Source organism: Chenopodium quinoa, unplaced genomic scaffold, assembly GCF_001683475.1.
Source record: "Chenopodium quinoa cultivar QQ74 unplaced genomic scaffold, ASM168347v1, whole genome shotgun sequence".
NCBI lineage: Eukaryota > Viridiplantae > Streptophyta > Magnoliopsida > Caryophyllales > Amaranthaceae > Chenopodium > Chenopodium quinoa.
In genome coordinates, this window is record NW_018743691.1 from 84512 (window position 1) to 101843 (window position 17332).

The 17332-nt window shown below is 35.0% G+C and overlaps 1 protein-coding gene and 1 pseudogene across 1 annotated transcript; one reads left to right on the top strand and one right to left on the bottom strand.

The window, feature by feature from the left end:
* The first annotated feature begins 3030 nt into the window (after positions 1-3030).
* On the top strand, positions 3031-10183 carry LOC110683694 (annotated as a pseudogene).
* Positions 10184-10292: 109 nt separating this feature from the next.
* Positions 10293-15266, bottom strand: LOC110683695 (leukotriene A-4 hydrolase homolog). The gene is made up of 5 exons (XM_021860082.1): positions 14648-15266; positions 12911-13362; positions 11961-12194; positions 11527-11853; positions 10293-10870 (listed from the first exon to the last, which is right to left on the bottom strand). The coding sequence occupies exons 1-5, from the start codon at positions 15177-15179 to the stop codon at positions 10574-10576; spliced, it is 1842 nt and encodes a 613-aa protein (XP_021715774.1). The 5' UTR covers positions 15180-15266; the 3' UTR covers positions 10293-10573.
* Positions 15267-17332: the final 2066 nt, after the last annotated feature.

Sequence of the window (17332 nt, forward strand, 5' to 3'; positions counted from 1 at the left end):
CTGAGCTGAATAAGAGATCCCATGACATTGTAATGGTTAGTGTCTGAAGATGCGTTCAATAGACAAGCAAGTGATTATTCTTCTTGTTTTAAGCTGAAGGATGTGATTTAAGCCTTAGTAAATAATTTCCTAGAAGGTTAGCGTCTTAGCCCCAGGCTATGTCACTTCGATACCCTATTGTACTTCAGGTGTTGCGTGTCGAATCTTCCGGGACTTTGACATGGCACGACACCCAAATATATGGTGTCCTGTATATGAAATTTTTGTAAAACCTAGAGTGTCGGAGGATCTGACGCTGTGTCGGACACGACACCCAAATCCAAGTCACTTTACCCAAATCCACTGAAGGAGATATTTATGGATCTTTTTAATTTTCTGGCAATGTATTTTCCGATTCACTGAAGGAGATACTTTATAGCTTGAGCATCAGCATGTAAATGTTAAAATATATGTTGCAGTAATATGATTATGGGAGAAGCAGCTCCCTGTCTCTAACTATCTATCATTCTCACCAGTGAGTTTTTTTTTTCACTATTCAGCGTATCGTCTGATATATATAGTTAAGGGATGCTATTTGAAATATACTAAGGTGCATGATGGCAACTTCCTTTCAGATGCTTCTCTCTGTTGCGAAGTCCACTTTCTGTTCTGAAATGTCATGCGCGTTTCTGTTGACAGACTTATTGATGAGGAATACTTCTACAATTATACAGGCAAGCTTGCAGATGAACTATTCTGTATATACTCTGTAGCATTATTTTATCCTGTTTATGGTTCCTTAAATTGGTTAGAGCATGCTGTGTATTCAAAGGAAACCAAAGATGTCAAAGAATAACATGAAAAAGGTTTGTTATTCAGCTTGTTTCTGAATTTTTTATTTTTTACTTTTTATTTTTTTCTGTTTGAGATCCTTTAGTGTGTTTGCTATATTGCATGGTTTTGATGATATTCCAAGATTATTAGGGCCTTAAAGTTATTAATTGGATGTAAATGTTATGGATATACTTCGTATGTTTTAACTTAGAGCCATCTTGTCCAAAATATCCATGCCTGTCCTGCAGATGCTTGATTCTCTGCAACTACTTGTTACAATGTTTGATTTGTTGCAATTGCTGTTGAATTGTAATTTGAAATCTTTGTAGTTATTTTGAACTAACTCAGTTACAGAAAAGGAAGCCCCCATCCCACAAGTGGTCAATTCTGTTATGGACTAACTTAGGATTTTCTAATTTAAGGACTAATTAAGATATAAAAGCTTGATAATTTAGATTAATAATGGCAGAATTTGGATACAAAAAGATAGATTAATAGCTTAAGGCCATCACTCTCTTGATAACTTTAGGTTATCACTCTCCTAGTAACTTGAGGTTACTACTCTCAACATTTTTCCTCACAATTCACATGATAGGTAATGCATACACTATCCCTTATTTATACTAAGGCTTAGTTAGAAATAAGGGCTACTAACCTAAAAGTACTAAAATTCCCAAACTACCCTTGTGAATGTTAGTCTATTACAAATTCTTTCTGGTAGTAATTGCAGAGGATATTGCTTATCTCCTATAGCTTCTTCCTTATCTGCCAAGTTTATTTTTGGACTATTCCACCCTTCTTGGGCTTCACCTGTAGACACAGCTGAGCTGACCTTGCAGCCCACAAAGGAAGTCTAGTTGAGTAATTACTTTGTATCTGCTAAATTGTGAAGAGAGATCATGCTATTTATACCCCACTCTGGATTACATATAATATATTCGTATGAAAAAATGCCCACTTCCCTTTTACAGTGGCGTGTTCACTCTTTGAAGATCATGACTACCGTCAATCCTCTCTTTTGTCTTCTAAAATGTAATGTACACTGATTGACAAAAACAGCAGAGTCACAATAATAATTTTGGATCATCTGACAAGATGAGAAAATCAGAAGAATATTATTATGATAAATGTACCATAACACCTAATTTTTGAAATATTTGGGAAAAATTGGTTTGAATATGTTTTTTGACCATTGTTTCATGATGGATTGTGTCAGAAAAAATAACTGCCTATTATGTTTCATGATCATTATGGTCTCTCTTGTATTGGAGCATCCAGTAGAAATTTGTCTATCCTGAAGAAGATTGTCAAGTAGATTTGACATTATAATGCATTTGTTATTTGCAGATGCATATCAATGGCAGGTAATTACGTATCGAAGTTGATGAAAGGGAAATGAGATATCTGTCATGGTGAAATGTAAAACTGCTTATTAAATGGTTCCTGGTTTACAAATTCAGGTTAGTTATTCAACCCATATAAAAACTGTTTTGTTCTTGATGCAAACCATTTTTATTTGTTTTAATATGTCATTCTGTGTTTCTTTTTCAGAATATTGTAACTTATCTATTTACATGCTAGAGATGGGTGCTAACTGCTAAGTTGTTATACTTGCTCATATCTTACTAATCTTAGTATTTGAATCAAAGTTCATATACTACCTCCGTTACATATTATTTTGCAACGATTAGACATTTTTCTTCTCTACTTTATGTCAAATCGTTGCAAATAATATGTAACGGAGGTAGTATCTCATATGGTACAAGATCATAAACTAAAAGAATAGAATTTTATGTTTACATAATTTTACATGGAATATTGGAATGTTGCGCGTATGTGTTACTGATAATGCATCTAAGTTGCCTAGTATCACAAATTCACAAGGGAGATGCCATCATATTGACCACTGTTGCTACATATCACTCCCTTTACCTATATAGCCTTCTTTACCACAAGGCTATGAACAAAGTGGCTACCAAGTTGTCTTTGCTTGGTTATATCCTACATTTCCTACTATAACAATATTCGCTTGGTGTGTAAATTGCTATTGGATTTGTTACTTTCCAGAAAAGGATTTTTTTTTTTTTTTATAGAAAGTTTTTACTAATTGACAACTAAGGGTATAGTTTGTCAAAATTGTACGGTTAGCAAAAATGTGCCAAATTAGAATTAAAAATAAAATTATAGAGATAATTTTATTAATGAAAATGGAAAATCTGGGACACTATTATTTTTTTGTGTTTACTACGACATGGCATTATGAATTTATGATGCATCCCTGTGAAACATTATTGGTTCATAAAGCTTATTTTTATTATGTTCGTATAAAATACTCTATATTTGAATGTAACTTTTGGTCAAATTTTTTGCAAGCTGTTTCATTTACTGTATGCCTTCATGGCTTCACCTTTTGCCTCGTATCCAGGATACAGAACTTTCTAAATTCATAAATCTTAGCTCAAAAATGCCCCTTATTAGTCAGAGTTCAAATCGTTCCTAAGTCAGATTATATTACTTCCAAGATCTGCAAATTTGCAAACTCTGATTTTTATTCATCCCTCGATTCCATGACCCCTTTTGCTTCTTTACACTTGGTCCTTTCTAAAGAACTATGAGTAGCATAATTAATGGTCAGTGTTTCAAATTTTTAGTAGTTCACTGTTCATCTGACTTGTGTAACCAACTAACTACTATTAAGCAAAAAAAAAACCTTGAATTCTCTAAAGTAAAACAAAGGTTTTAATGGGGTTAAAGGATATTGATTTTAGTCATTCAGTGTCAGATGGTTAACATATTAGCCATTCTGCCTTTCTCTTCTTAATCCAAGGAAAATGGAACACCTGACTACCTAAAGAGAGGATTGGTATTTTGCTTCTATGTCTGAACAAGTGTGAAAAGTTCTGTTGGTGTAAATGTAAAATATATCTTGTTTCTATTGAGAATTTGTTGAAGGGTCAATCACTTATGAAAGTGACACCGTGATTGTGAAGGATCATTTCATTGTTGCTCTAGTTAGGAGCTCTGGGCCAGGAATGTTAATACTGATTTGACTCAATTCCTCACTGCCTGGTCAAGAATATACTCAATCTAGCTGGCAGCATTGCATCTTGCTTTAAAAAGGTTGAAGGAGTAACAATTGGGATGGAAATTATCTCCTAGTCAACCAAATTCCTTCCTTTTCCATGGATATAAATGGGCCAAGGAAAAGGCAAGTCTAGAGTCAATTTCTATTAGTCAACCATAGTATTCTTTTCTTTTCCACTTTGTTGTTCCTTCTGTGCTGTTTCATATTTCTTGTTATCACACTTGGATTGTTACTATCAGTGATACGTAAACCACATAATGTTTCTTGTGATGCACTTTCATTGATTGTGAGTTTTGTGACTTCTATGGAAAAAGGTATGCACTTAATATTCTAACCCATTTTAAGGGAATTGGGGGACATATGAAAATAAAAATTCAAAACAAAGCAAAACAAAATGCCAATGCTTGAACTAAAGCAATAACTTATCTGATCTCTGAAATTACTTCTATGATGGAATGTGTATATTACAGATTAAGCTGCGTCAAAAATGTAGATCTTTGTTTAAGAGGATTCTCAAATTTTATAGTGTTACAATTTCTCCAAGTGACTCGGAAAATTAATGGAAAAGTTTCTATAATGTAATCTTATTTGCTAAGAAAATACTTAAGAGGAAACGTTGTCCTCAAAAGATAAGGAAGAGTAGGGAAGATGCCACGACAATTATGTTTTTTTTTTTCCTGTTTTTCTAACATTATTAGGTTTGAATTTAGATTCATACTGTCAAGCATGAACATAGTCAAGCAATACAGTCAAAGATACAGTTGACTCCTTCCAAAAAAAAACAGTTGACATGTCTTTTTGATTATCATCCTGTATTTTCTTTGTTTTTCCAATAATTTAACATTTTAATAATCCCTATATTATTTTTTGTTGGTTATGCTTTGACCATTTTTCTCACAATAAGAATTCAAACGTAACCAACAGATAGAAACTGACGGAGTAACATATGTTTGTTCCTATATGCTTCTAACTTATGGTTGTTCTTTGTAGCTTATGCACTTCTTGTAGGAAATTAGGAACTAGAAGTTCATCATTTTTTATATCAATAGAGAGTACAAAATGGGCTGTCTTCAGCATCCCATACTTGTTTCCCAAAATGTATAACTTCTACTGTTGGCTTATTCAATACTAATGACTAAGGTTAGTACGAGTCAATTGGTCTTTTTAGTTTTTACTATAATGATGCAGCGGATAGAATTGACCTAATATGAACCATTTTCTTCCTGCCCCTTGGCGAGGGCTATTATTCTGAATCCATAGTCAGCGGAAAAAAAAAAAAAAAAAAAAAAAAAAAAAAAGAGTCAAGTATGATTTGACCATTGCTACCAAAATCCAGGGAACAAAGGTTAGCATGTAAATTTCCTATAATCCTATAAATCTTGCAGGGTAACATAATTCAAGGCCGTTGTGTCAAAAACCTCACCATATAGTCCCATCTATTGAGATAGGAATGTATATTGTGATATGATATTATGAAGATAATATCATATAAGATATTATTGTGAAAAGATATACGTAAGATATTGAGTTTAGGAAGTTAAGATAATTAGGAATATTAGGGTTAGGTATTCCTACTGTCTATATATATTGTAATGTGACCAACTATTATGAATGGGAAATATAGAGTTAAATTTCGAAACAATATGAAAATGGGCCTAGGCTACCCGAACAAGGAGGAGGAGAGTTTGGTCCACAAACAAGGCTTTGGAGCTTCCATACTAAAACCAATTGGCAATAGTAGGAGTTACTCCTCTACCTTATAAAGTGGAACCACATCTCCTCTTTCTCCAATGTGGGACACTCACAAGTGATACATATTGGGTTCCAACACCATCAGATGGACAGATTTAAGAAGATATAAAGTTAACGGAATTCCTAGAATATTCCTGGACATTATCCTAGAAGACTTAGCTAGCGTGCATTTCACTTGTGTTTTAAATGCTAGTCAGCTTTAGACCATGTCATAAAATGTAGTATAAATTTAAAAGTCTAGGAGTTATCAAACATCACAAAATAATACAAAGATAATATGCAACAACAGCAACAAAAAATGGGGGTGGACTATGAGAGAACATTACTCTTTTTTTCCATGAGTGATTTCCGTTTATATGTTCCTTCTTCTTCACTTCATAAGAAACACCTTCTGTTCTTCGTTATGTTATTGATACTGTATTTTGCTACTTGTGCTGGTACTGCTACTACCTCTAGCATTAGTTCTGATGCCAGAGGTAACATGACTGACCATTTTGCACTGTTAGCCTTAAAGAGCAAGATACAAGGAGATCCAAAAGGGGCCTTAAATTCCTGGAATCATTCCCTTCATCATTGTCACTGGGAAGGGATTACATGTGGCCACCGCCACAAAAGGGTTGTCCTCATAGACTTGTCGTCAAGAGGTTTGGTTGGTACCATATCCCCATATATAGGAAACCTCACATTTCTCCATAATGTAATTCTTCATAACAACTCGTTAGGAGGTTCAAGTCCTGCTCAGATCGGTTTCCTACTCAGGCTGTCAGGCCTGAGTTTATACCAAAACTCACTCACTGGGGCAATTCCAGTCACCTTATCTAAGTGCCTTCACCTTGAGTATCTTGATATAAGTGAGAACAATCTGGTTGGCAGATTCCCCCAAGAACTTAGCTCCCTTTCTATGCTTAAAGGTTTGTATATTCATAGCAACAATTTAAAGGGACCTATTTTTAGAACTATTCAGAACTATACCTCTTTAGAATTCTTATCTGGATCATTTAATTCCTTCGAGGGAACAATTCCTGAAACCATAGGTCAGCTGAAAAATCTCTCTTTCATTGCCTTTGGGTCAAACCATCTTACTGGGATGGTCCCTCCCTCTATCTATAATCTCTCGTATCTTACCGTGCTTTCATTTCATTACAACCAACTTCATGGAAGTCTTCCAACAAACATAGCATCCACACTTCCACGCCTTAGTGTTCTTAACCTGGCTGGTAACCAGTTTTCTGGACCTCTTCCAGTTTCCTTGTCAAATCTTTCGGGTCTTACTCGCCTTGAACTCCGTAAAAATAGATTTAAGGGTAAAGTATCAATGAACCTTAGACGCGTAAAACATCTCCAGACACTACTTATCAATCACAACCACCTAGGAAGTGGAGATGCTGATGATTTGAAATTTGTAGCTTCCTTGGTCAATTGCAGTGAATTGACGGCTCTTGATGTGGGTTCCAACTATTTTGGAGGTGTATTACCAAAATCCATGGTCAATCTGTCAACCAGAATTAGATCACTAGGCTTCGACAACAATATGTTATCTGGTGAAGTTCCTGTAGGTATGAGTCGTTTGTTTAACCTTGTCCTCTTGAACCTGTATGGCAACCAATTAACAGGAACAATTCCTACTGATATTGGAAAGCTTCATAACCTAGGAGGACTAGACTTTAGCTCAAACAGATTAACTGACACAATTCCTGAGTCTTTAGGGAACTTATCCAAGTTAAGTGAGCTTCAATTGTATGCCAATTTATTGGAAGGAACCATACCTGTTAGTCTTGGGAATTGCCAAAATATTAATTTCTTGATTATGACTCAAAATCAACTCACTGGAACTATACCAAAGGAACTTTTTGAGGGTTTAACTAACCTGGTTGAATTAGGTCTAGCACAAAACCATCGGGAAGGACCACTTCCTTTTGAGGTAAGCAAGCAATTGAGCCTGGTAGGGTTAGATATTTCTAACAATAAGTTGTCTGGTGAAGTACAAAGTGGCCTTGCTAGTTGTGTCAGCCTGTTGTACTTGTATATGCAAGGTAATTTCTTCCACGGACCTATTCCTTCCTCATTGAGCTTTCTTAAAAGTATGCAGGAACTTGACCTTTCTCTGAACAAGCTCTCTGGCCATATTTCTGGGTACTTTTCAAAATTTGCCTTAACATATCTGAATTTATCGTATAACGACTTTGATGGTGAGGTTCCTGTAGATGGTATTTTTGCTAATGCATGTGCGGTGGCCCTCATGGGAAATGAAAAGCTTTGTGGTGGCATCTTTGAATTGCATCTACCAAGGTGCACAAGAAAAGAAGCAACTAAAAAGAAACTCTCTCTCAAGCTCAAACTGATTATATCTTGTGGCTGTGCATTTATTGGTGTGGCCATCTTGTTTTCTTTGTATTGGATTCATCACAAAAAGAAACAAGAACTCTCTCTCACCAGATCATATTTTAGGGAGCCTTTCTTGGAAGTGTCGTACAATATGCTGTTAAAAGCAACAGATGGATTCTCTACATCAAATTTACTTGGTGCAGGTACGTATGGGTCTGTATTTAAAGGGGTGCTTGAGCCAAACCAAATGGTGGTTGCTGTGAAAGTACTCAAGCTTCAACAGCAAGGTGCTTCAAGGAGTTTTCTAAAAGAGTGCGAGGCATTAAGAAACATACGTCATCGAAATCTTGTCAGAATCATAACAGCTTGCTCTAGTATTGATTTTCAGGGTAATGATTTTAAAGCTCCTGTATGAGTTTCTGCATGGTGGGAGCCTGGAGAGCTGGTTGCACTCAATTGAGGACAATAGCAATGAGATTCTTGAAGTTGGATTAAAGCTCACCCTTCTTCAGAGGGTGAATATTGCTCTTGACGTGGCTTGTGCACTTGATTATCTCCACCATGGCTGTGAAAAATCTATTGTGCACCGTGACTTAAAATCAAGCAATGTCATACTTGACAATGATATGGTTGCTCATGTTGGAGATTTTGGTCTCGCAAGGTTTGTTCCACAATCCTCATACCCAAATCAGAGTAGTTCAGCTGGAGTTAAAGGGACTATTGGTTATGCTGCACCAGGTAGTTTCTACAAAGTTGCTTCTTTAATGACTCGTTTTCCTTTCTAAACTCTATCTCCTTGCTTCCTTAGCATAACTTTTTTCTTTATTACCTCCCTTTTTAGCCTGCATAAATATATGAAATCTAAAGCAGATTTGGTAAGCCGACTACTTTTTTTCTAGTTTATTTATTTATTTTTTATTTTTTGTTTTTATTTTATTATTATTATTTTTTTTTACTCAAAACTTTATTATTGGTGCAAAATTTTGGTGATGCATCAAATATAAGATTACAAAATAGGAACACCCAACTGTGACTATCCCAAAAGTATAAAAATGTGTTTTTTCACAGAGGCAGTATATTAAAGGAGTATTTCCTTTTAGTATGAAGCTATTCTTCTCTTATGTTCATGAGTTCATAAGAGAAGTTTTTTCTGTATCAGTCTTATCTGATGAATAATTATTTGTGGACAGAGTATGGGCTTGGAGCTGATGCGTCAACAGCTGGTGATGTTTACAGCTTTGGAATCCTGCTTCTAGAAATGATGACAGGCAAACGACCCACTGATGAAGCTTTCATTGAAGGTTTCAACCTTCACACTTACGTGAAGACAGCTTTACCTGATAATGTGATGCAGATTGTTGATCCAAGTCTTTTGGACAATCTTGATTATGCAGTCAGCGATACCAGAATTTATAGAGAAGCTACAAGTGCACAGAGGATAAGTTACATGGTCTCAGTGATGGAGATTGGGGTGACATGCTCAATGGAGTCAGCTCAAGATCGGATGAGCATAACTGATGCTTACGGTGAACTCCAAAGCATTAAAGCTATCATTCTTTGAGGTAAGAATTCACTTCCTTTCCCCTTAAAATTTTAAAGTAGTTACAGTTCTTTAAGTTTATCTAAAATCTGAATTCATGAATATCACATCATATAGCACATCATTGTAAAGCGGTTTGGTCTAAGAATTAAGCTAAATATCTAACAATTATGCCAATTACTCTGTCTGACTGCAATGCCCTGCTTTAATTAGTAAATGATTATTAGTTTATTACTCTTACATATACAGTTATACCGTTCTATTATTATACAAAAATATATCTAACATGTTAGCTAACAAATTAACGATTATGGGGTATACCGAATCATTGTTAGCTAGCGTGTTAGGTTTTCTTGATTTAATTCATACTTATGGTGTTCAAATTTTTCTGTGGGAGCAGGACGTTGATCGCAGGATGTTGATTGTACAGCACAACCCTTCTGTGAAAGAAGACTTATATCTTTGGTACTCACCACCAGACTTGTTCCAAAAAAAAATGCTTTGTCTCTTTTTATTCTATGATGCTGTCACCAGTTGACAAATTACAAAAACTGTTGTAATACCAGTAGTAAATATAAACACAGAATTTTGTGTCGACTACATGTTATTTAGAACTACTTATTCAGAATTTTTTTTTTTTTTTTTTAATTATTATTATTATTGTTGTTGTTAATTAATTAAGAACTAAGTATCTGATGTGTTCGGTTCTTGCTCTTTTATTAGATTCTTTTCCCCTTTGAATCTTTGAAGAACAATTCGTTTCATGACCTAGCTTGGTTATTTCATAAAAGGGCAAAGTAGTACTCTTTAAGTATTCAATGCACAATTTTTAAACACCAAAACAAGATTAAATACGTTCACATTGTTAGCTACTCATTGACTAATTGGCTAATTGCCTATAGGTACAGATATAAGCACTCCCAATCTTTCATGCTTTATCTCCACACTTCCGAGTCCTATGGCAAAACGGGCATTGATAACCACAGAGGAGTGCCAATATAACAAGGCAGAAGCGTTAAAAACCTTGTTCCCCACTTGTAAGTTGTAACTAGCCAGAGTTACAGATGCTTGGATAGAATCGCTTCCACCACGCCTTGCGCTATTGGGTGATAGCAGGCCCGTGTTTCTGCAAACACCCTTTTTGCCAATATTTTCTCTTCTTCCTTTCCAGGACCTTGCACAAGGTAAGTATAAAGGGGGCGAAGATACTTCATCCTCCCAACCTCCTTTAAGGTCTTCTCTACCTCACCATAATAATCTCGGCAACCAGATGAAATTGCCAGTTGAAGAAATGCCACTTTCACTTCATAGTCTTTTGATTCTGCAAGTCGGTAGCGTGCATCCAGTGCTGACACCTGTTAATCAATCAAAAGATTCCTTATGCTTGGTTCAATAATACATGGTACATGTGACAACTTTACATCAATGTTAAAACACGACTTCAAATTATTCCATATGCCTTATGCTTCTGATAGGACATGCAAGAAAATAGAAACAGCCAAAGCTTCATGTTTACCTAACTTATTTCATGACCCAGTTCAAAAAGAACAAAATATTTGTAATGGGAGGTTTCTAGTACAGAGAGAGAGATTCACAGAAAATGGAGTGGTGATATGACATGGAGTAAATTGCTAAATATTGCACACATAAGAAGGCTATCGACTGATGAAATGAGCAGCGACCACTTGGACGACGATGGACTAAAAAATTATGACCAATCAATAAAATTTAACATAATATTATTCCTGCAGTTGTTCTTAATCCATTCTAAGATAATGGAGATAACTCCAAAGATTCATGAAACAATGCAAATACCCTGTTAAATAATCTATAGCATCCCACAATCATGCTACTTTCAAGCACAAATGACATCTCACCAAACTCAACAACAGTAACAGTTTAAAATATATCAGTGATATAACAAGGAAAAATTTTGCATGATAATTACAAGCGGAAAAATAGATCAAATAAATGACAGCAGAAATGCTTTGACAACAAGAGGAAATGCTACCTGTGAAGCTTCAACAGATTTAGGCAGGAACTCTAAGTACAGCTCCCATTCCTGCCCTCCCCATTCAGCAACTTCGTCATCCCTTGGCATCCGCCCATGTATGAATTCATGCGCAAGGGATGTAATCTTAGTATAAAGCTTGGATTCCGGTGCCAGAGCATCAGGTGGAATTCCTGTGCCCTCAGTCCACAGCTCCAAATTGATTTCCTTTTCTATGTCAGGGACATTAGCTTTCAGGAAGTCCAAGAAGGTCTCAGTATCAATTGACTGGAACTTAAAGGTGGTAATATACTTCTTAACGAATTCATCAAAAGCAGGTCTGCCAATCTGCAAAATCATAGAGCAACAGAGTGCATATATCCCTAATTAATCTGTGTAAACATTAATACCCTTATAACATACTACTTATGAAGTATAAAGTCGATCTAACAAACCTGACGTTCAATGCGCCAAAGGAACTGAAAGCCTTTCTCATATGGAACCTGTGAATATACATCATCTGGATCCACTCCTTCTTGGTTTGTTTTAAGCTTTGTAAATTCCATGTTGTCTTTAAATCTTTCCATTTCATCATTCAAGCCTTTCCAACCTATACCAATATTTAAAGCAGCCCTGTCTTCCCCTTGCACCACCTCAACAATTCTTCTTTCTGCGTAAGTTGTAAAACCCTGAATATCACAAACAGAAAAGGTTAGTAGTTCTATACATGATATTAAAGGTTAGCAGTTTCAAACATGATGACCAATTAAGTTTTCAAGGGCCAAAATTGAACAATTTTAAGGCCTGGAGACATTCCATTCATGATCCAATTTCAAACTGGTAAAATAGCAAACTTAGCTTACATGTACTTTCAAGATAAGCAATACAAATATATAGTAATTATTGTAAATTTGCAGTACAGAATTTAATATGTATGCAACACGTTTACTCTATTTGTTTTAATCTCCCTCTCCCCAACAAAATAAAAGAAAGAAGGTTTGCAAGTATTGCAACCTTTGATTCTCTATTCATCATTTTATTTTAGTTATCTGAAGATAAAAACGCTCTTCACTACAAACAGTAAACTGACTAAACTCTCACTATTGACTTAAAATCTGTTTTGACCCTTGACAAACAGTAAACTCTCACTATTGACTAAAGTAAAAGTAACAATTACCAGGGACAATTATCCTGTTACAGTAACATTCATGGTCATATGATTACTGCAGCTATCACTCTGAATCAAGCACACAACAAAATATATGAAAATAGTCCAACATTTAGCAATATGATATACGTATTTCCAAATACCCACACCAGAAGTACTGAATTGCATGTTTGGTAGACAGTGATGAAATGAAATTGAGATGCATAAAACCTATATTGTCAACAGGGTAAGATGTACCTCATTCAACCAAAAGTGTTCGTTATTCTTATTGGTAATTAAATTTCCAGTCCAGCTGTGGGCAAGTTCATGAGCCACCACTTGCGCTCCAGTTGCATCCCCTTTAATGACCGTAGGTGTTAGAAACACCATCCTTGGGTTCTCCATACCTCCATATGGAAAGCTACGAGGCAGAACTAACAAATCAAACCTTTCCCAATCATAAGGTCCAAATAACTTCTCCCCTTGTCTAATCATATCCTCAGTTCCTGCAAACTCTCTTGCAGCTGAATCTAAAACTGAAGGCACTGACTCAGCATACACTCTCGTCCTTGGACCTACCTCTCTGTGGCTAATTTCTCCAACTGCAAATGCAAAAAGGTATGGTGGTATTGGCTGCTCCATGACAAAATCCTCCACAATCCTATCTTCCGCACACCACATTGAATCATCACATGCTGCTCCTGCCTCACCTGTGAATCAACATTGTCCATCATAATGTAGATCAAAACTTGGAACATTGATATGTCACAGAGCTTAACCATACTACTTCGAAAGTTCAAATTTATATTTAATTTTAAAATACGCAGTATGAGTAACATGATAGTAAGAAACATGCATGATTTTTCATGGCCAAATCTTTTCACTAGAAAAATTCTGTCATTTACTAGAATAAGCAGATTCGAACATTAATACTCCACTAACTAAGCAGGACACTGCTGCAGATTTTCAAAACAAAATAAATCAACCAAGAAATGTAATAAGTATATCAAAACATTGACCACAACCAGAGACAATGGAAAGACCAAACAAAAAGATGTATGGACAGTACTACAGTCCTACTCCTACCACTCCATAAAAGCCCCCCACCCCACCCCCCTCCTCCTGCTCCCCACCAACTCGCACGCATGGGCGCGCACACATTTGAAATCAACCTTTGATAAAAGTGACCATATTATCATTAGTGATTGTGAGAAGCTATGATGCCCACCTATAGAGTGGGAGCAAGATCCTGCTCTACCTTCAACATTACTTTCTACAAAACATTCTATAATTCATCTTGTTTACAGCAAAGGTCAAAGTTTGATCTCAAGCGCCACAAAAGGAAAATTAGAGACATATATACCAGGCAAAGGATACAATTTTACAAGCTAAAATAAGATATCACATAGATACAACATTCTTCATAATTAAAAACAAGATATGCAACTTCAAAACTACTCATCTTCAAAAATAATTTTTATTATTCATCCTATTTACTTTTGTATAAAGGTCAAAGTTCCATCTTAGAAGCCACTTAAAAAATATCAGAGACATACACAGGACAGAATATATAATCTTACACGCCTAAAACAAGATATCACTTTTTTTTTTCTTCTTGAAACCAAGATATCACATGAATGAAACATTCTTCATAAATGTATAAACGAAGTATACAGTTACCCACCCAGTGACCCAACCCAATAAAAAAATAAAAAATAAATAAAATATTAAGTCTTTCTTGATTTACCAAAAATCAAAAAATTGTTAAGCAGACAATTCATACTCCATTCCAACTTAACTGTCCATTTTATTCTCCAAATTTCGCAATCTACAATAGCTAAGATAAAAAAAAAATGGTACCAATTGAAACCTTTCTTCAATAGTCTAATACACTTTCACTATTCTAAACATTGGTTTGTTCTTTATGGTTGCGAGTATTCATTACTTGACAGAATTAATTTAATTCATAACAGTAAGAAAAAACAATGATCTCACCGGCAGTAGGAACACGGCGCTCGACATGTCGAGCAGACATAACAGCAGACAGAACCCGAGGTATATTAATCTTCGCCGAATACGTGATCCTCGCCGCCGGAGTATCCTGGCAAGGAAAAATCGACCTCGCATGAATCGCCTGACATTGAGTATAAACAAACGGCAACGTCTTATTAAACGTCTGAGGAGGCGTCAGCCATTGAAGAGCAGAAGAATTAGGCGAAGTTTGAAACGAAACAAGAAACTTGGATTGATCAGAGAGAGTAACAGTGAGAAGAGCACCTTTAATGGGGTCAATTTCAGAGGAGAGAGAAAATGGAATTGGGGTTTTGGTATCAGGGTCGATAATGGAGGTTATCGAAAGAGCGCGAGTATCGAGGGAGAGGTCGCCGGAGAAAGGGGAGGAGAGAGAGAGGAGAGCGGAGGAGTGGATGATTGAGGAAGAGAAGTCGAAGAAGAGAGAGAGTGAGATGTGGGTAGTGAAAGGGTGAAATGAATTTGTGTATGAGTGAGGATCGATTGACGACGCCATTGATGGAGGAGTTAGGGTTTTGAAGGTTTAACAATGGCGGAAAAGAGGGGAGGAGAGAGAAAGGAGTAGGAGTGAAAGAGTGAAGTGAAAATGGGAGTGTTGGGAGTGATTTATGCAAAGTGTAAAGGAGGGTGTGTTATGTGTCAGAGGATATGTGTTTTGTTTAATTTTTTTAGGGTTTTAAATTTGGAGGGAGAATAAATTAAAGGTGTACTATGTGTTTTTATTAAGGCTTTGTTGACAAATCAATAATATTCCTTGAAAATAAGGGGTCCGTTTAAATTTACTGAATTAAACTGAACTGAATTGATTGAAATCGAACTTGAATTGAAATTAACTAATTGGAGCTGAACTAAACTGAATGGAGCTAAAATGAATATTTTATGAGAGAATGAAATTAGGAGCTCAACTGAATTGAAGTGATTGGAGCTAAACTGAACTGGACTGATTGGAGCTGAATTGAACTGAAATTAAGCTGAAGTGAACAAACTCTAATTTATATTTTGCACGGGGTAAAATTAAAGTTGTATTTTATAACTAGTTTGGAGCTTGGGCGATAGTGCCATATTCCATGTTATGTTTAAATAAAAAGTGTAAAAACTATATTTATAAAAATGGTAAAATTAGTTGGGGATATAAAGAGGTAGTAGTATTTGTTATACAAATAAGTAGGGAATTGCATATAATGCTTAAAAACTTTTAGAATACTTAATCAAAAGTTACAATTCATGAATGTAAACTAGTGTGTCGCCCGGGCGTTGCACCGGTTGCTACTTTAATTAGACCTTGTGATTATCAATTATATACATTTATTTTTATATTTTTAACATAAATTATGATTGGCTTAGATGGTTAAGTAATTGTCTTTCTTATTAAAGGTTGGGTGTTCAAATCCCCTTATCATAATTTTTTTTATATGAAGCAGCATTCAAGTTGATCCTTGAGTTTTAATAACATTATAGATTGAGAGTATTATCTTCGTTCAAAATAGAAGAGATTGTCCAATTTAACACACATGGCGTCAATAATGTCCTATATATTGACCTTATTTTCTTTGTGTTTTATTAACTGTTATACTATGACTTTTTTCATTATTTACATAATGATTTTGATTTGATTAAGGGTCTGTTCTCATTGATTGAACTGAGCTGAACTGAACTGAGCTAAATTGAACTGAACTGAACTGAAATGAATATTTTATAAGAGAAGGAAATTAGGAGCTGAGCTGAACTGAACTGAACTGAACTGAATTGAGCTGAACTGAACTGAACTGAACTGAATTTCAACGTAAGAGAACAGGCCCTAATTTGCAAATACATAAAAAAGAACAAATATTACTGATTGTATGATGCATTGTTGGATTCGTTATTAATGTATACTTTCATAATATCAATTTTTCTATAATTTTACTTACACATAATTAGATAAATTAATGGTCAAAGTCGTGTCTTGGGATGCATGCTTGGTCAAAATGTAAAACTTATTAAAATATCGAGGGAATACATTTATACACTTTTTTTTATATACTACCAACACACCTTCTTAACACGTTATTTGAGAAAATTTGATAAGCAAATGAATTAAATACGGAGTAAAAAATATTACTCCGAAGTAAACCCCTACCTTTATCAAAAGTATTAACAAACAATTGAGACAATTATGCCCCTTAACATGTTTATATACATATATATTTACTCTTGTATTATACTTCATTTTTACATATATATTTACCCTTGTGTTATACTTCATTTTTATGAATAATATTGAGACAACTATGTCCCTTAAAATATCAACTTACATATATAACTTAAATATATATTTATTCTATATTTATGAATAATTTTGAGAAATTATGCCCCTTCATATGTTTATTTACTTATTTGGTCATATTAATGTTTATTGCCTTTTTTTTTAACTCTTAAGAATAATGGGTAAACATTTATTTGCTAAAAATATTTGCTTAGGTATTTTTACTTATCAATGCTGGCAATAAGGCCAAAAAGCTCCCAGCGTATAGCTAGCTATGATGCGTGCATTAGCCACCCTAGTTTATCAAAAAACTTCATTGAATCTTTTTTTTAATACCTGTATTTAACAATAAATTTCATAATGTAGAGTATAATTTTTTTAATGCATTAATTATTAAAAATTAT